This window comes from Bos indicus, chromosome 10 (assembly GCF_029378745.1).
Source record: "Bos indicus isolate NIAB-ARS_2022 breed Sahiwal x Tharparkar chromosome 10, NIAB-ARS_B.indTharparkar_mat_pri_1.0, whole genome shotgun sequence".
Lineage (NCBI taxonomy): Eukaryota > Metazoa > Chordata > Mammalia > Artiodactyla > Bovidae > Bos > Bos indicus.
In genome coordinates, this window is record NC_091769.1 from 88,674,190 (window position 1) to 88,695,082 (window position 20,893).

At 39.2% G+C, this 20,893-nt stretch overlaps 1 protein-coding gene and 1 pseudogene across 2 annotated transcripts in view; both read right to left on the reverse strand.

Annotated features, from left to right (window-relative positions):
* The window catches only part of SNW1 (SNW domain containing 1), a 35,269-nt gene extending 14,628 nt beyond the window's left edge, over window positions 1-20,641 (reverse strand). The window contains exons 1-7 of one of the 2 annotated variants that reach the window (XM_019969319.2): window positions 20,521-20,641; window positions 16,343-16,496; window positions 11,329-11,490; window positions 3,695-3,790; window positions 3,496-3,602; window positions 2,457-2,561; window positions 34-103 (exon numbers count right to left, since the gene is read on the reverse strand). In XM_019969319.2, coding sequence (XP_019824878.1) covers window positions 34-103; window positions 2,457-2,561; window positions 3,496-3,602; window positions 3,695-3,790; window positions 11,329-11,490; window positions 16,343-16,496; window positions 20,521-20,534 — 708 coding nt within the window. In that variant the 5' untranslated portion in view covers window positions 20,535-20,641. Of the gene's footprint in view, window positions 1-33; window positions 104-2,456; window positions 2,562-3,495; window positions 3,603-3,694; window positions 3,791-11,328; window positions 11,491-16,342; window positions 16,497-19,732; window positions 19,756-20,520 lie in introns of those variants that run through there. The other variant, XM_070797923.1, reaches the window with a different exon arrangement.
* LOC139185552 (U6 spliceosomal RNA) lies at window positions 16,872-16,992 on the reverse strand (annotated as a pseudogene).
* Window positions 20,642-20,893: the final 252 nt, after the last annotated feature.

A 20,893-nucleotide genomic window follows, 5' to 3' on the forward strand; every position in this document is an offset into this window, starting at 1 on the left:
CAAAAAGAGATTTTAAACTAGAGCCAAGATTACCTTTCGGCTAGGAGAATGCATGACAGGTGCAGGAGGAGAAGGTGGTCCCCGAGGAATTTTCTTATTAATCCTGAAGGATAAACCAAAGCACAACCACAGAATGATATACATTTTTCCTTTTTAGTCAGTAACTCACGTCTTCTTCCTCATTTTTTATTACGTAAAGCTTCAAACAGACACAAAAACAAAAGAGTGTATAATGAATGTCCATCTATTATACACCAATGTGTTGAGAAGCTAAAGCGGGTGTATTCAATCAAGAATGTGCAGATTAACACCTGCTGAAAAAGGGGCACAAGCCACCCACACAGGGTCCTCAGATAGCCCTCTCAGCATCCAAGCTCCCAATATGGAGAAGTGAAACCCAACTGGGTCATTTCAATTTAAGATGCAGTTTTAATACATCCACACAATGAAGCATAGTCACAAGATTTATTATTACTCTGAAGAAAGCTGAGCGCTGAAGAATTGATGCTTTTGAACTGTGGTGTTGGAGAAGACTCATGCGAGTCCCTTGGTCTGCAAGGAGATCCAGCCAGTCCATTCTAAAGGAGGTCAGCCCTGGGTGTTCTTTGGAAGGAATGATGCTAAAGCTGAAACTCCAGTACTTTGGCCACCTCATTCGAAGAACTGACTCATTGGAAAAGACTGATGCTGGGAGGGATTGGGGGCAGGAGGAGAAGGGGACGACAGAGGATAAGATGGCTGCATGGCATCACTGACTCGATGGACATGAGTTTGAGTGAACTCTGAGAGTTGGTGATGGACAGGAAGGCCTGGCGTGCTGTGATTCATGGGGTCCCAAAGAGTTGGACATGACTGAGTGATTGAACTGAACTGAAAGACCCCAGAAGTGAGGAGTAAGGAGAGAGCAAAGAACTAGAGGAAGAACAATCCTCTGTCCTAGGCCACAAGTGAGCAGAAGACAGAGAGCAGGGTAGTAATACCTAGCTGGCTGGGACAGAGAAGTCTAACTTTTCCTGGGACTTAACCCTAAGTGGTTATAGTAGTCCCCTGGTATCCAAGGACTGGTTCCTGGACGTCAAGGATACATACCAAAACCCATGAATGCTTAAGTCCCTTACACAAAATGGAGTAGTATTTCCATATAAACTACACACATTCTTCCTTATACTTTAAATCATTTCTATATTATATCTAATACAATGTAAATGTTGTATAAATAGTTGTGGTGGGCATGACATTTAAGTTTCGTTTTTGAGAACTCTGTGGAATTTTTTTTTTCCTTTTTGCTACGCCATGTGGCATGTAGGATCTTAGTTTCCCAACCAGGCATCGAACTCTTGTACCCTGAGTGCTAACCACTACTCCCAGGGAAAACTCTCCTGACTATTTTCAATCCGCAGTTGGTTTAATTTGCAGATGCAGAACCTGTGGACATGAAGAGCCAACTATATTTTAAAATGTTCCCTGGGAAAGGCAAAGTGGGAACTTATGACTGGCATCCTAAATGCAAGTCCTAATTTAAATGTCTAGTTTCTACATGGGAGTAGTGTCATCATACTGCAACATGCCTAGGCAGCAATTCGGGAGAAAAGCTGTTTTCCTCAAAAGTTGTTTTTCTTATCACAACTGCTTAGTTTCAACAATTATTAAAACAGCCAACTGTGTCATCATCATCACTACCCACTTCACCTCCACCATATTATCATTATTTCATCCAATAATAATATTTTGCCTTCTTAAACAACAGCTTTATTGAGGCACAACTAATGTACAACTAACTATACATAAAATGTACAATCCAATTAACTTTTGACACACGTAAACACAATTTACTTGTGTGAGCTCATCATCACAAATAAAACACTGAACATACCCATCACCTCCAAGTTTCTGCATGCCCCTTTGCCTATGCCTCTTTTTCCTCTCGTCTCCTATCCACACTCCCTCCCTCCTCACAGGCAACCACTGATCTACTTCCTGTCATTATAGATTAGTCTGCATTTTCTAGAGTTTTATATAAAAGGAATCATACAGTATGTACTTGTTTTTGTCTAGCTTCTCAGCATAATTATTTTGGGATTCACCCATGTCACTGTACGTATTAAAGTTTGTTTCTTTTTATGGCTTAACAGTATTCCATGTATGAAAGTGAAAGTCACTCAGTTGTGTCTGACTCTGTGTGACCCCATGGACTATACAGTCCACGGACTTCTCCAGGCTAGCATACTGGAGTAGGTAACCTTTCCCTTCTCCAGGGGATATTCCCTTACCCAGGGATTAAATCCAGGTCTCTCGCATTGCAGGTGGATTCTTTACCAGCTGAGCCACCAGGGAAGCACTCCATGTATAGATGCCCCACATTTTGTTTACCCGTTTATATGCTGATGGACACTTCCCTCCTTTGATTTTTTTTTTTTTAGGAATAGTGGTGCCTTCTCATGAAACCACCTACTTACTTGAACCTTGGAGGCTCCATTGGATCTTTCTGCATTTCCACCATCCGAATAACTCTCTGTTTAGCGCCAGAGTTGAAAGCCACTCCTTGTTGAGATGGTGTGTATCTACGGAATGTAGATGAAACTACAGGTGTTAACTAGTTGAAGTTTTCAACAGGTATTTTACTTTTATTACAATCCTAAGCTGGACTACATTGTCAGTTTCTCTCACAAAGCAGTAATAGAAAATTGCAGAAATATTTAGGCAGAGCAGATAGTAACAGAGGTAAGAGAACTAACAGCAACTCAGAGTTATAAGCAGAATGTAAACTAGAGTTGTATTAGTTTGCAAATAATCCATCACAGTCCATTTTGAACCATGCTAAGTACCATGTTCAATTTCATTAAGTAAGAGGTCTAGAAAATAGAACCTATTTTGTAAGTCTGCACTTGAAGAAAAAATAATATCCTCAGCAAGCAACTTAAAATTAGTAGTTTCTGAATAATCATAGGCTATAAAGCAGAAAGAATAATGGCAGCAGCCCTACCAGCTCTGAATTTTCCCTTAATATCTATATGTGAATCATCTTTCCACATAAAGATTTAGTTGAGTGAAATTCCTCAAAATTTAGAAGTATTATAAGGATGGCTATTATATAAATGATATTAATACATTATTAATATTTATAGCATACTATCAAATAATTATAGTAGTACTGTATTATACAATATTTCCAATGTATTAATGTTATTATATAGATATTATACACATAATTTTAAAATGGAAAACTATAATCACTGTGGTTTACATCATATAGTCCGTGTAACTGTTAATTTCTAAAAGTAAAAAAAATGCTTTAAAATAGCATAACAGCTAATATCTTAAAAGTGGGTATCTTAAAAAATTCTAATTACCATTTGCACTAAGAATCAACAGACATCAAGTAATTACTCAAAAAACTGCATTTACAATTATGACTAAGGATAGCGAAAGAATATCAGGACCCCCAACTCTAATCACTTCCAACATGAAGCTAAAACCTCCAGGCATGATTCATACCGGATATACTGAGCAGGAGCCAGTTTATCAGCTGCTCGGACTGGCATGGCTGCTGCAACCTTCTGCGATACAGATTTTTCTAAGGCTACTCTTGTCTTTTCTGTTATCTGAAATAATAAATGCCACAATGAGTGCTTTGAAAGTTAATGAAGATGTAAAAACTCATCTAAAATAATTACATATATCAATTCCCAGTTACCTCTTTAATGGCTTCTTCATCAGGTCTTTGAAGGTCTGGGTCATCTGCATTCATGACTTCTTTGGGAACCAGGTCAGTGTACTTGCTATAAATGACCTAAAATGTTCAAACACAAGCAGGCTTAAGAAAAGCAAAGAATGAAGAGAAGCAACCTCATTAAGTCATTTCAGAAGTCAAAATGTCCTCTCAGCACACTTATAAATTTAGGACACAGATTTTGTCTTTTAGATTTTAAAACCAAGGAAGCTTAAAATATATACACAAATTGCTGCCCTGGCTATAAAAGCTAATAATTTTCCTCTGACCTCATGCATTTAAATTATTTGAGATCTTCTAATCAAGTCAGTATCCAAATAAATTGTGCCAACAAAATCTTACGCATCAGTGATCCCTATTTTTGAGGCTCACTAGGACTTGAAATTAATGATGATATAAACTGCCTAAAGCACTATTATCTTGGATTACAAACTCACTGGAATTTAAGTCAGGTTAGTGAATAGTTTCCAAATCCTGTGGGCCTAAAAAATTTCATTGACCTGGCCCTACTTGTAATGTTTGTCTTTTATCGCATCATCTATATTCATAGATAAGAAAATGAACATATGCCATGGTCAAAAAACCCAGAACACATTCTTCCATGGAAAAAAAAAACCTATACACACACCTTATTTCACACTCATTTAGGACTGTTTTCTGATCGGTGGGCCTCTGCCAAATAGAATATTACCGACTTTCACGCTCATGTATACTTCTTGAATACTTACATAATAACCTACATGGCAGATTTTATAGAAAAATAGAGGTATTAGAAATTTAACAAATAAGCAGCATTCTAGGTTTTGATGCTTGAGTTAGGCATTCTTTAACACACATACAGAGAAAGGACAACTTAACAACTTGCTTTCCCCCAATTCTGGACCTTTACAGAATATTGCTCCCAGTTCTTCAACTGAATTCTCAACCTGAGTCTTGATTCAAAGGTCACGCATGCAAGAGTGAGGCCTCCTATGACTACCCTTGCTACAGGAGCAATTCCTCCCCATCCAATCATTTGGTGTCACAGAACTCTATTTGCTCTCTTCAAAGCACTGCTCACAGTACAAAATTATCTGTTTTAAATCTTTGTCTTCACCATTAAAGTAATAACAAAACAGCTAACATATATTAAGCACATATTTTGTGCCACTGTTCTTTTGTTTATATATATATATATAAATATATATAAGAGATTCCTTATATATAAGAGATTCCTCATCAGTGATATAGGTATAATCGTTGTGTACACCTCATAGGGTTGATACAAAAAGTTAAATTCGTTTATATACATATATATATATATATATGCTGCTGCTGCTGCTGCTAAGTCGCTTCAGTTGTGTCCGACTCTGTGCGACTCCATAGACAGCAGCCCACCAGGCTCCCCCGTCCCTGGGATTCTCCAGGCAAGAACACTGGAGTGGGTTGCCATTTCCTTCTCCAATGCATGAAGGTGAAAAGTGAAAGTGAAGTCGCTCAGTCGTGTCCGACTCTGAGCGACCCCATGGACTGCAGCCTACAGGGCTCCTCCATCCATGGGATTTTCCAGGCAAGAGTACTGGTGCCATCGCCTTCTCCATATATACATATATATATATATATATACACACACATACATATATATATATGAATAAACAAATTTAACTTTTTGTCAACCCTATGAGGTGTGCACAACGATTATACCTGTATCACTGATGAGGAATCTCTTATTCATTAAAGTACTTCCAGTGCTTATAACAATGCCTGGTCCACAGGAGGCTTTCAGTCAATAGTTTTTGTAAAAATGAATGAATGTATGACTTTTACAGATACTCTATTCTATGTTAAAGGTGTATGTATACATGTTGGGATTGCAGAATGTTTTATATAAGCTTCTGATTTCCTGGAAAAACCGCATCATGGATATAGGCCAAAATCTCTAGCTTGTCTTTCTCAGGAATGAGAAAAGGGAGCAGGTAAGAAGTACACATACTTTAACCACAAAACATGTTTACTGATATGGGAGCTACTAGTGTCACCCCTGGAGAAGGAAAAGGCAAGCCACTCCACTGTTCTTGCCTAGAGAATCCTGTGGATGGAGGAGCCTGGTGAGCTGCCGTCTATGGGGTCGCACAGAGTCGGACACGACTGAAGCGACTTAGCAGCAGCAGTGTCACCATTCTCTCAGAGTGTTCATTTTGGAAGGTGCTCTGAAGCTCACTCTAGTGAGAAAAGCAAGGCTCAGTGTGTTAAGATCACACAGCCAGTAACTGACCTCAATATCGAATACCTTTTCAGGATGGAAAAATCTGTATCTTAAGAATTAAAAGTTACATAACAATCTCTGGAAAATACTACCAAAACTATGAAGAGTTAACTACTGTTGACAGCAATCATTACAGGAAAGGATTTTAAGTAAATGGCTCCCTCATAGTCATACATGCTCAACATAAAGTCTCAATACTAATTTAGCATACAAGAGCCATTTGCTGCTTCTTGTTTGGGTATTCCAAAGTTAATAACCCTTTAAATGAGCATCAATAAGATTCTAGCATCTCACAAAGCTGAGTGAAGGACATCTGAAGAGCGAGATTCCTCCAAGGTAATTAACTATAAAACCCCAAATTTTTATTGCCTGAGAACCAAATGTGCTGAAGAAACTCGTATCTCAGGAGACAAAGGGACTGGGGAGGATTATCTGAAAAATACAATATACTTTTGAAGGTATAAGGAGCACAAATGAGCTCTGTGAACAAGATAAAGTAGTAACTCATCTGTGAAACAGAATTTTTTTCATGACTGAAAACTGGCAAAGGACTGGATTGACTAAAAGGATAAGCCTGTCAACGTATCTATCGTTTCAGAGGTAGAAAGAAAACACTATCTTTTGGTTATATCAAAACACTATAGTTTGTGATACATTATGAACAAGGTAACAACACAAAATTTATCTTAAAGTTTGGAGGTTTTTTTTCAGGTGGGGAGGGTTGAAGGCATTCTTCTAGGTAATATCATATATGTAACATTTCCTATATAACTATTTCAGATGGAAAAATATAAACACTTTTAAAGATTTACCACTGAAGTCACCATTGGACAAAAAAGGGATTTAGTTTTATTGACATTAAATTTTTTTCTCTTTCCCAATTTTGTATTACCATTAAGTCTTATACACAGTATTTACATTTAGAGAGATCAATGACCTTAGACTTGCCCTAGAATATGATCTCTTGGAACTTTGCCTTGTTCACCTCTTATATCTAGAGCTAGCATTTTCCATTCTTTTTTTCTGGCCATACCGCATGGCACATGGGATCTTAGTTCCCTGAACAGGGGTGGAACCTCACTCCTTACAGTGGGACTTCAGAGTCTTAAACACTGAACTGCCAGGGAAGTCCCAAGCATTTTCCATTCTTGCTCTTTCACTGTTAATATTTCAGTGAAAAGTCCCTGGTTTCTGAAGAATACCAGATCCCTCTGATACAAATCAGAAATCACTACAATACAGTGCAAATTCAATAATCCAACAAACCTTTTCATCCTAGGTCAAGGACCCTGCATATCAGCATCCTGAATAATGAATTTTAAAAAATCTTATCTTGTACATTTAGTAGCCAGTTCCTATTACCACAGGAAAATCAGTGGTTTGCACACGGGGCAATGCTAACAGCTCCAACTCCCCTCCCAGGATCTTTGAAAACATGTCAAGTGTTCCTGGTTAAAACAATGGTGGGGATGCAGGTGAGGCACTACTGGCATTTGATAGATAGTGCCAGTGATGTTAAACATGATTCAACGCTCAAGACAGTCCCAAACAATCAAGAAGTGTCCCCCTCCTCTAAATACCAATGCATAGTTAATGTTGAATTATTAAATCCATTCAAAAGCTTTATACATTAATCCATCTACTTAAAAAAAAAAATAAAGCACATATTTATTAAAAGTGTGTAAGGAATTCAAATGTATATTCCAGGGGTATAAAGTCCAGCAAGAAGGAAATAAACCCATCATATAGCCCCCATCCAAGTAGTCACTCTATTCAGTATCTTTCTACTCAATTCAGGGAGTGACCCAGTCTTCTTTTTTTAATCTTCATTGTGGTTTTTTAAATTATTATTTAAAAGCAGTTTTCAGAGCAGTTTTAGGTTCAGAGCAAAATTAAAGAGGATGTAGAGAAATTTCCTACATACCGCCCGCTTCTCCACAAGCACAGCTTCCCCCACTTGCGTTAGGGCTAGTGTGACCCTGAGAGTGGTGCCCCTGTGAACCACTAGTCCAGGGTTCATTTCCAGGGGCTGCACTATAAACAGACATGCCAAGGCTTCAACTGTGTAAATAAAAATACTTTGGAGACCTTATTTGGCCAGAATACTGAAATCTAAAAATAAACATTTCTACTCTACTTTCAATACAAAAGAATCACCAATATACATTTTAAATGGGCTAACAGTATATTTCATTCAAAATTACACAACCTGTCAATGTCAAATTATTGTCCTAAGATGTTACTTTTTCCTAATAAATAAGAGGAAAGGTAGCACATATCAGTAAAGAATAGTCACTATTCAAACAAAGAGTGATGCACCAAAATAAAGGCAAATAAAGGCCTTTTGGTACAGGATAAATTTTCAGGATGTGCTCTGCATGTATAGGGACCTACTTTTCCTTTTGTAGGAATGGACTGTGCTTCCTTAGTGGCTTCAGAAAAAGTGTTAGTGTGTTAGTCACTCAGTTGTGTCTGACTCTTTGCGACCCCATGGGCTGTAGCCTGCCAGGCTTCTCTGTCCATGGAATTCTCCAGGCAAGAATACTGGAGTGGGTGGCCATTTCCTTTTCCAGGGGATCTTCCCAACCCAGGGGTGGAACCCGGGTCTCCCGCATTGCAGGCAGATTCTTTACCGTCTAAGCAACCAGGCAAAAGTGGTTCTCCATTATTCAAAATATACAGCTATAATTCCCCCAACAAACACTTTGGAATGCCTGTGTGTCAAGGTGTCAGGCACTAAGTTAGGCATCAAAAAGGAAAATAAAGACATAATCTCTGTACTCAAGGAGCTTATAATTAAACGTCATAGACTGTTATTAGTGAAAAGATAATTACAACAAAAGGTGATGACTGCTACTAACCACAGGGAACAGGGAGAAAGGACACCCAATCCAGCCAGGGAGATTACACTGGAATAGAGACGAGTGAGTTGAAAGTAAGAGAATTTAGTCGTAAAAAAGAACACGGAAAGGACTTTCCCTAGCATGAGAGGGCACACAGGGGAAGTTCCCAAGGTAAAAATGTGTCATAACGGGAACTGCAAGAAGTTCCTTATAGCAGACATATTACGAGGAATGCCTGAAAGTTTCTTCTTCTGTAACAACAACCTGTAATGTCGATAATTTTGTACTGAAGATAAACAGAATGGCTAAAACTGGACTTTCATTTTTTGGATTTCAATATTCTGGTGAAAATTGATGCTAGGCTAGAAACGTAAGCAAGAGGTCAAGTGTGTCATTAGGTGCTTGGTTGGTTCTCATCCTAAAGATTATAGAAAGATTTTAAGTGTGCGTGCTTATGCTGTGTTTGTGGCGGGGAGAGAGAGAGAAACAGAAAAACATGAACTACCGTTTTTTTCATGCAGGTAAGACAAATGCCAAGCAGAGGGGTTCAGATTTTGCTGCAGTAAATTACGCAAGAAAAGATAAGGGTCTGAACTAAGTAGCAGAGAAGGAAATACCTGAAAAATGTTAAAGAAATAAGATAAATCATGGTCACTAACAGATGGAGAGCCTGAGGGAAATACAACAGAATAGAATGAATGTTAGGCAAAGGCTTTTTAGAGAACATACTGGCATTATATGTCACATGTGAAATGTGAATATCCTCTGACCCAATATATATACTACTAAGAATTTATTTTATACAAATCTGTTGCTGTTGCTTATTCGTATCTGACTCTCTTGTGACCCCGTGGGTTGTAGCCCACCAGGATCCTCTGTCCAGGCAAGAACAGTAGAGTGGGTTGGCATTTCCTTCTTCAGGGGATCTTCCCAACACAGGGATGGAACCTGCATCTCCTGCACTGACAGGTGGATTCTATACCCCCGAGCCACCAGGGAAGCCATTATACAAAACACTGATGTGGAAAAGGATGTTATATATGGATCTTGACTAAAGCACTGCTTGCAAAAGTAAAAAACTGGAAATTTTCAATGTTTAAAAACAATTAGGGCACAAGGCCACCATGAAAATCTATGTAGATTTTTCTTAATGAAGTAGACCCTCTATGTACTAATAAAAATCTTTAAAACAGTAAAAGTAAAAAAAAAAAAAAAAAAAAATCAAGTCTATGGGAGTTATGAGAATTAAAATGTCATTTATTTAAAAAAAAGATACATATGTTTGTATGTGTATATATATAAAGTGGGAATACATGTAAAGGTGAAGTTACAAAAGAAAGGGGAAGAGATGAGATCTAGGATACATAAGAATACACTTGGCAAGACTAGGTTTAGATAGGAGATTTGTTATAGTGACAAAAGGAACAGTCAAGACAAAAAGGCAAGTGCAAGATAAAGAAAGCCAATAATTTTCTTCCAACAGTCTTATCTGCAAATAGATGGCGAGTCACCTGTTAAACTGAGAGAGGATAGAGAAGAGTAGGAGTTAAGCTTGGAGGAACATCAAGGGAGCCCAGCTGAAATCTGAGATATAAATTTGCATGACTGCATAATTGTTCTCCCCCTAAACTAGCATCCATAATGGAGGAGCAAACAATGATGTATCATTAGTGCTGCCTTAGAGAGTAAAATGAGAATGTTTGGGAGAGAGAGAAGAAGCAAAGGATAGGTATTGAAGGTTCTCAGGTACTGTCCCTAATACATTCAATTCTAAAGAGATATTTTATCTCTATTTGGAGTATTTATTTATAAGAAAAAAACTAGGTCTTAAAAACAGTTCCTTGGCTCTGGGTGTGGCTGCTCTATGATGAGATTATTTTAAATAAATTTTATTTTTGGTCTTTGGATTACTTTGTAAGCAGGGCCATCCTAAAATGAGCAAGTGCCAGTTTTGTACTTAATCAAGGGGGAAAGAAGTTTATGTGATTTATTCTATTCAAACGAACCATTAAAATAATTAACTATGTACGTATTTTGGAAGAGAAATAGAAAAGATTATAGACAAAACTAAATTTTGGTTTTTTTAGGACTGCCAGAATTGTAGATTTTTAAAAATTTACTAGCATTTAAAAAAGCTAGTACTATAAAAGAACTGTTTTTTATATATAATGCTATATGTCAATTATATCTCAATAAAACTGGAAGGGAAACAAGAATTGTTTTTTAAATGTAAAACAAATACATGGAATCCCAAAGTATTAATATATATAAACTTATCATCAATTTGAGGACTTTCTAAGGAAAAAGGCATTGCTGTTATGAAGCCATATTATATTGTTCATACTGTTATGAACTCATCTTCAGTTAGCCTAAGTATACTTCATTGTTACTTTTAACATAAACTAAATGGCCAAAGAGTTATCATTTTCATTTTCACACAATTAAAAAAAAAAAAAAAACTTCTCACGAAATATTTATCAATGGGGGAAAAAAATCAATGAGAGGGTTACCTTGTCTTTTGACTGTCCTTGTCGAGCAATTGCATCATACTTAATTTTTCCTTCAGCATCCACCTGAATGGCCAATGCATTTGACATTTTTTTCTTTCGTCCCATATCCAGGGGATACTGGGCCACGTGGATCTCTGGAAAAGCCCCTCCATCTCCAAAATCCTATATAAATAAAGAGAAATAAAAAGAATGTTCAATAATAGTAATTTGAGATTTAAGATATAGTCACTCTTTCAGCAGGTAACTATTGAGCCCTTATGCTAGATGCTAGAGAAATGGCTGGAGAAGGCAATGGCACCCCACTCCAGTACTTTTGCCTGGAAAATCCCATGGACGGAGGAGCCTGGCTGCCATCCATGGGGTCGCTAGAGTTGGACACGACTGAGCGACTTCACTTTCACTTTTCACTTTCATGCATTGGAGAAGGAAATGGCAACCCACTCCAGTGTTCTTGCCTGGAGAATCCCAGGGACGGGGGAGCCTGGTGAGCTGCCGTCTATGGGGTCGCACAGAGTCAGACACAACTGAAGCGACTTAGCAGCAGCAGCGGCAGAGAAATGGCAGTAAACAAAGCAGGGGTCACTGATCTTATGGAGTGTACATTTTAGTGGGCAAAGATATAAAAGGCATAATTTTTGCTTGTGATAAATGCCTTGAAAGCAATAAAGGGGCTGGGAAGACAGGTTGTTTTTGATAGTGTGCTTGGGATAACCTTTGTGAAGAGGTAGTATGAGGTAAAGCCTGAATGATGAGAAATCAGTCATGGGAAGATCTGAGGGCAGCATTTTCTAGGCAGATTAAACAGCAAGTGTGAAGGCCCTGCTTCAAGACTGAGCTTAGCATGCTCTAGAAAACGAGGTCCAGTGGGGCTGTAGCTTACTAAGGGCAGAGGTGCAGTCACATAAGTGATTAAGTCTGTATGGGAAGACAACAAACATCAGATCATGAAACAGCTGCTAGATCATGGCAGGGATCTGGATTTTAAGTACATGGCAGGAACAAATTAAGCAAAATGTTTAGTGTAAGTATTTTTCATTTTAGCATACATAATTTTCTTAGTGAAAGACAGGTCAAGCTACAGTTAGAGCAGAAATGTAAAGAATTGGGGAGTTCCCTGGTGGCCTAGTGGTTAGGATTCCAGGCTTTCACCATCATGGCCTGGATTCAGTCCCTGGTCAGGGAACTAAGATCCTGCAAGCTGTGCAGCACAGCCAAAAAAAAGAAAAAGTAAAGAATTATACTTCTTCTTCAGATTTTAAGAACATGATACTATTATTCACTGCTTCATGAGAAGCAAATAGGAAGCATCCAGAAATGAGTGTACATTTCTAATGATGATTATATATAATTATTTAGAAGACAGAATTAAGACTTTTAAAGGAGATAAGCTAAGTCTGTCAAATTTAAAATTACAAAAAAGATCTATCATTCAAGTTAACATATGGACATTCAATTTAAAGTTTTATTAAATTAATAATATTTGCTTCAGTTCAGTTCAGTCGCTCAGTCGTGTCCTACTCTTTGCGACCCCATGAATCGCAGCACACCAGGCCTCCCTGTCCATCACAAACTCCCGGAGTTCACTCAAACTCATGTCCATTGAGTCAGTGATGCCATCCAGCCATCTCATCCTCTGTCGTCCCCTTCTCCTCCTGCCCCCAATCCCTCCCAGCATCAGAGTCTTTTCCAATGAGTCAACTCTTCGAATGAGGTAGTCAAAGTATTGGTGTTTCAGCTTCAGCATCATTCCCTCCAAAGAAATCCCAGGACTGATCTCCTTTAGAATGGACTGGTTGGATCTCCTTGCAGTCCAAGGGACTCTCAAGAGTCTTTTCCAACACCACAGTTCAAAAGCATCAGTTCTTCGGTGCTCAGCTTTCTTCACAATCCAACTCTCACATCCATACATGACTACTGGAAAAACCATAGCCTTGACTAGACGGACCTTTGTTGGCAAAGTAATGTCTCTGCTTTTTAATATGCTATCTAGGTTGGTCATAACTTTCCTTCCAAGAAGTAAGCGTCTTTTTATTTCATGGCTGCAGTCACCATCTGCAGTGATTTTGGAGCCCCCCAAAATAAAGTCTGACACTGTTTCCACTGTCCACCCATCTATTTCCCATGAAGTGATGGGACCAGATGCCATGATCTTAGTTTTCTGAATGTTGAGCTTTAAGCCAACTTTTTCACTCTCTTCTTTCACTTTCATCAAGAGGCTTTTGAGTTCCTCTTCACTTTCTGCCATAAGGGTGGTATCATCTGCATATCTGAGGTTATTGATATTTCTCCCGGCAATCTTGATTCCAGCTTGTGCTTCTTCCAGTCCAGCGTTTCTCATGATGTACTCTGCATATAAGTTAAAAAAGCAGGGTGACAATATACAGCCTTGATGTACTCCTTTTCCTATTTGGAACCAGTCTGCTGTTCTATGTCCAGTTCTAATTGTTGCTTCCTGACCTGCATATAGGTTTCTCAAGAGGCAAGTCAGGTGGTCTCGTATTCCCATTTCTTTCAGAATTTTCCACAGTTTGTTGTGATCCACACAGAGGCTTTGGCATAGTCAATATTTGCTTAGTACCTTATTAAAACTTAGAAAATATAATTCACACATATATTATCATTTAATTCTTATAGTTCTTCAACACTTCATATTTTCATATGGAAAAAATAAGTTTAGAAAAATTAAAAGTGATTTTTCCAAGGTCTCATGGATAGCTATAAGGACTGGAACCCGTATCTTTTGACTCCAAAAGCCTTTACATTTCCTACTAAACTGAAGTATCTTAGCTCAAGAAAGGGCAAGAAATTAGAGGAAAAATATATTAATATTAATCATTTAGAGGGGATTTGATGAAAAAAAAATTTATGAAAATAGCCACTTTTATATGTCCTTCTCCTTCAAGAAATATCTCATCAGATCCTAGATATATGATTTTCTAGGTACAACATGCTTACTTGCAAAAAAAAAAAAGCTTACTTGCTAAAGAAAGGTTTGACATCTTTTAAAACAAATAATAGAGCTGAAGATGTTTTCTTGTAAATTAGGCAGAAAATAGTTAAAACATTTCCCAGAATGGTCCTACCTGTACGTAGGCCATCAATCTGACATATGCTCAGATTTGCTAGAGTTCTTCAACTGTAACAAGTACTTCAGGACTGTAGATGTGGCATTATGTGGTCATTAAGCTTGCCAAAAAATCACAGCTTTTACTTTAAAAACTAGAACAAAATGCTTTCTTCCACAGAATATTCACTCTCCTCAAGAAGCATTCACAGTATTTCCATCAGCTGGCCATTCTGGTTTCATTTTCAAATAAACTGGTCGGCTCCACCAGGATATAGGAACCCTATGATAGTCATGCAAGCTTTTAAAAACTAATAGTACTAAATGTTAAATGTCCTGATGCTGAAATGCAAGTAAGGATGCAATTTCTGTTGTATGTAGATGAAGCCTGCCATCCTCACTCTCATCTACCGAGAGGCCAAATGCAGAATATCTATAATCCCTTAAAAGAGACACTCCAGTCTTCTATTAGATAACGGCAAGTACTACCTTTTTGCCCCAGATAAGGGAGCATTATGGCCTCCTTGATAATCATTTATTTTGCTCTGCTTCTTACAAATTACATTATCAGTGAAAATAAAAGCAACAACAAAAATACCTTCAGAGGTGTCAGAAGGCTGGCCTTCAGACACTAGAATTAATAAAGATCAGAGTATAGTTGAGCAAAAACCAACCAAACAAAAAAACCCACCAGGGAATATGTCAGGAGAAGACATGATTTAGCTGGGTGTTCCTCTTCGAGGCTATACAAAGAATGTGGCAGGCAGGAATAATGACAAAGGAGAGAGGCTGAGAATACAGTTGCTTTTACATAGGTGCTGAGCAACATATTTCAATCCAATGAATAATTAATTTCATGATCACCACTTGGTGGCATATGAAAAAAAGTTTAGGACTTGACCCTTCCTATTTGTGAAGCAAAATTATAACTATGTAAAGACAGAACAAAACAAAGTGATAAAATTATAATAACTGGGTACAAATGAATAGGCACAGAGATTTTTAATAGGGCAAGTATATCCCTTGGGAAGTGGAGGAGGAAAATTTGCAGGAGTCAGAATGAAAATACAAAGATGGAGAAGAAAGAAGAGGCCTTGGGGAGGCAAGCCTCAAGTGTCTGCATTTCTCCCTAGGTAAAAAAGGTGATCAAGCATGGGCACTCTGCCCCTGGAATTAGGGAAGGGAATATGCATTGAACTGATGTACAAGATCCTGAGTAATGAGGAGAGTAAGTGCTGCTAACAATGTCTGTTATTTGCGATCAAGCTAGAGACATAAAAAGATCATTTCAGATTCCTCCTTCTCCCTCACTGCCTCTGAATTAACCATCAAATTCTGTCTCTTATACCTTCTCCCAAATTGATCTAAGCTGTATATTCTCCTATTGAAGATAAGAAAACAGAGGAAGAGAGCTTAGGATCTGTCCAGGGTCACACAAATAGTAAGGAACACAGCTATAAGGAAAAAAAAATTAATAAAAAGAATCTTCTTGTCAGTGTTCTATCCACTACAACTAACAGGAAAGAAATCAGAAAAGCAAATGCTGCCAGTTTTCCCTGGTGAAGAATTGTTTCTTCAGGGTGATGTGGCACTGTGCACGTAGGGAAGGGGGAAGGAAAGGTACCTGAAAATAAAACCATTCTTTCATTTTTCTCTCTTACTTCCCCATTATTTTCCATACACTATAAGTCCCAATTTAGAAAGGGTCTGTTAATTTCTTCTGTACATGAGTTAACAGTTTGACATAAGAGACATACATTGGTATACTTCTCTAGTGATCACAAAGCAGTGAGAATAAGCAAGAACAAAAAGCTCAATCTTCTGAGGGAAGTACATGTCTTGAGAGCTCACAGCTAGAATCTCTATCACATTGGAACTCATATGCAACAGTTTTAGGGTTTACATTTACTTTACAAAGGTACTATAATAAATTTCAGCAAAACCGTTTACCTCTAATAACCGAGGTATCCAGCCTTTCCGGTAACCATATGGGGGAGGCTCTCTTCGGGAGGAGACCAGTGAGGTCTGTCGTGATCTCTGGGATCGTGCCTTTTCTTCAGCCTCAAGCTGGTCCTGAGACAGCTGAGTAGGTGCAGGTAAAAAGCTAGAAACAAAGACAAAAAGTAAGAATTTTAAAAACTCTTACATTTTATCATTGCAATTTGGCTATCAAACACTGTTTTCCTATTATATTTCTTCCTTTGGGCAAAAGAGCAAACTTTCCAATGATTTATGGCAGGGTTGAATATTTGTTGCTTTATTATGCCTGGAAAAGAAATAAGTACTCAGAGACATACAGTAAAAATATCTGACCAGGATGCAGGCAACCAGTGCCCAGAATTGACAGATATTTCATATAATAAAGCATTAGTTTTTATGCCTCCACATTTCTTTTCTTGTAACAAGTAAATTTTCTCAATTACCGAGGGGTCAACTCTCTAGAATACGATGTTCTTAGTGTCTTTAATACCCCTTAAAAAAAAAAATGGAATGCCTCACGAATTTCATATTCGCTTCATGCGTGTCATCCTTGTGCAGGGGCCATGCTAATCTTCTCTGTATTGTTCCAATTTTAGTACATGTGGTGCTGAACCGAGCACTTTACTATTCTTATACTACTTATTTTTAACTCTTTTACCCTTATGCTTCCTACATTTAACTATTTTAGCATCAATACAAAAAAATAAGTATTAGCACTGAAAGTAACAAAGAGGTGGATAAAAAAAGAAAGAAAACACGAGATGCATATTTAAGTGTGTTTTCCCAAGGGTATTTAGTTTTGAATGTAATTTAAAACTTAAGAGGTTTTAACCATTCTTAACTTTTAAGTATGATACAAGTTATTACAGAGACATACCAAAGTACCACAAAAGGATTCCAGTATGTAAATAATATACCCAATGGAAAAGTTAGGGTCCCTTTGTGATTCTTGGCTAGTAAGAATATTTGAATAAGCAGCAGAGCTTATTTATTAAAAAAATATTTATTGGTTGCTGGGGTGCTGGCACTGTGCTAGGTAGGAAAGGAGATGATGAACTGAGAAAGATGGATGGGTTCTGTAGAGAGAGATCAAAATCACACAACTCCGTAATTACCAATTATACCAAGTGATCAGAAAAAGTAGAGTGTTTTGATAGCGTATGTCAGAAGAATCTAATCCAGTGTGGTGGGTCAGGTAATGTGATGGTAAGAACTCTGAGTTCAGAAGCTATCCATGCCACACACTAACTTCGATTAGTTGCTTACCTCTCTGAACTTCAGTTTTCTCATTTGTAATGATGGACCAAAAGATTATCTACCTCTCAGAGCTGTTTTAAGTATTAAATGAGACCACCCATGAACAACGAGGCACAGAGTCTGGCTACCATTCAGTGTGTGTTCCATAAATATTTGATTTCTTGGAGCTGTTCCACAATTCCCCCAGCGTAAGTTAGTTGCCCTTCACCTATGCTCTCACAAGACCCTCTGCGCACCACTACTACAATATCTGTCTTACTGGACTGCAATCACTATTGATTTATCTTTCTTTCTCTCATTAGACTGTGGGCAACTTGAGGGTAGGAATCACACTTTCTGTTTCTTTAATCCTTAACTCTTAAGGCATTGCCTAACTAGCTCACAATACGGCCTACTTAAATGTTGGCTAGAGAAATAAATTCACTCTACCCTTTGCACTCATCATTTTTCGTTCATGACAAACTTACTGCCTTTCTTTAAACAAATCATCTCTGTATCTTTACATCTGCTTTCCCACTGCCATAGGTATTCTATTTACTTATTAAGAAAACTCTTCGTCAAATTCTTTAGTGCTTGCTTCTTAGTATTCCTGTCCCTGCTCAATTATACCTCCCTACAGCTGTTACCTGACCAAAATAACATTCCACCCCGCTCTTTGCGTCACTCTCTATACCTTTATTTTATTCCTAGTACTTACTACCTGAAATTGTGTTATTGATTTGTTTACTCCTACAGTCTGTCTTCCCTAGAATGTAAACTCTGAGGGTAAGAAGATCGACTCAATAGCAACACTAGCTGGCACACAGCAGACTTTCAATCCATGCGATCCAACACATGCAATTTACTAAGCAAATGAATGGATGAGCTGTTTTCAGTAAACCATGTATACTAACACATAGAGGGATACAAAGTCAGAAACAAAGAAGCCAAAATATTTATTTAGGTTTCATTTCTCTTTTAACTTCTGTTGGAAGAACTAGTCACTAAAATGATCAAAAGGCAGGCAGCTTGTCAAGGCAGAGTTTGGACAATCTAGTAAACAGGTAATCTGGCCTGGATTATAATGAGAACACAGCCTAGCCTTCCAGAGAGTCTTAATATTGCTGTTCCCTGTAACAGATGACAATTCCATGAGGTACTTTCCAATGGTAGGGGTGGGCTGCTTAAGTGAGCACAAGTCTACCTCAGTATTTCTCAACTGGGGGCAAAATAACTACAGTGCAGATATCTGACAACATCTGGAGACATTTTGTTGTAACTTGTGAGGCAGAGGGAGGAGAAGGGGTGGGGATGCCACTGGCATCTACTGGGTACAAGCTACAGATACTCATGAACATCTTAATACAGGCAGGGCAGCCCCATACAAGAATGAATTATCCAGCCCCAAATGTCAACAGAGCCACTGTGGAGACATCTTAGTCTATCCTTCCTTTTTACTAGTCTCTGCTGTTAAGAATCTCTGGGAGATCTTAGAGATAACTACACTTCACCTGGAAACTTGAGACTCTGCATAGAAACCAAATCAGCTAGAACTCCGCAAAATCAGAAAGCTATGTAAGTCCCCAAGACAAGCTATTTAATGACTGCACTCTGCTATGGCAATTTTAAGCACCCAATACTGACAAGATCTCTGGTATTTTTGCTCTGTGTCCTTTTCAATTCTATCTTTTCCACAAAGCCTTTCCTCGTAACACTACTAGTCTGTCACACTGCCTCCCACCTGGAGGGCACTCACTCGAATGTTTGCTGCCTGCAACGCTTACTAAAGAAAACGCTCCAGTTCATTCAGCCCATTCCATCTAATTCTTTTTGCACTTCAGGCTAGTACTACATAATAAGCATTCTGTATTATTCTTCGTTTCATATCTGTAGGCCTTGTACCCCAATCTTCCCTACTGCCAAAGACTGTCAGATTTCCTTCTGTATACACACAAATCCTAGGACAGAGCAAGGCACCCGAAAGAAATCTCTTATCCAAGTATTTTTAGGGTTCATAACGGTCATCAGCCAAGACAAAGGCGAACGAGGAGAATGAAGAGTGTCAGGGGAGCTGAGGCAGATGTCCTAACGCGATTCCTTTCTTTAACCTCTTGGGCACTCAACTTTTCCATTGCAGTTCGTTTGCGTGGAAACTTTTCCACTTAGATGGGGCAGCAAGCTCGGAGTTACGTAACTTCTTGGAATCTCTTGCTTAAGCATCTCTTCTTTAAAGGCGGGGACCACTTTAATCACTTGCAGTTGCCAAGGCAACGGGAACAGCAAAAATCATACGCGGTTCTATCTACAGGAAGAAATTCTAAAAAAGCCCAAAGTTAAAAGTGCGGGCAGCGGCGCGAACTAGCAGACAGCGGCCACTACTGTAGCTTTTGATTTTAAATCTCCTTCAGTACCGCTCTCCCCCGCCCCCCTTTTTTTTTCCAGGAGTCCTGGTTTCGGACAGAAACAGAAGAAAAGATTTCGGCGAAAAAACAGCCAGGCAGTCGCCGTCTCTCGCCCGCTCTACTCCGCCCAAATAAGCCCCTGCCCTCCACACACACCCATCGCGCCCACCCGAGCCGCGGACCAGAGGCGGAGCCCTCCACACCCCAAGACGCTCAAACGAAAAACACGCGGGACTCCCCGGTCTCTCAGGCCAGAGACCTACTGGCCACGCCGCGACTTTCGGCCCTAGTGAGGGGGCGAAGACAACCCGGGAAGCCGCTGAGTAAAGACGCCAGCTTCGGCGAGGCCTAGCCGTTCCGGCGGCCGGCAGGAGAGCCCAGCCGTGGCCTCGGCCTACAGTTGCTCTGTGGCCCGGGCCGGTTGACGGCCCGCAGAGTGTGGGCAGAGAAATGAAAAAGGTGGGTACTCCCAGACCCTTCCGTATCGAGGAACCGAATCAACAAACCCACCTGGTGAGCGCCATCTTCTTCCGCTTCTTCCAGCGCGAGCGACAGCACCGCGGGGCGGGCCTTTCACGGGCGGAGAGCTGTGGAAAGGAAGGAGCGCGCGGTGCGCAGGCGCCCCAGTCGAACGGCCTTCTGGGACTTGTAGTTCTTGAGCAAGACTACAATTCGGTTCCATTCTCAACCAGAGTTCTGGGATACACGGTTCAGTTAAGGAAAACCAAAACGCATCGCTCTTACACTATGGCATGATAGAGCATTCCCTAAGGAAGATACTAACGAAGTTTAGATGCCTTTTAAGTCGCGTTATTTTCAGTTCAGTTCAGTCGCTCAGTTGTGTCCGACTCTTTGCGACCCCATGGACTGCAGCACACTAAGC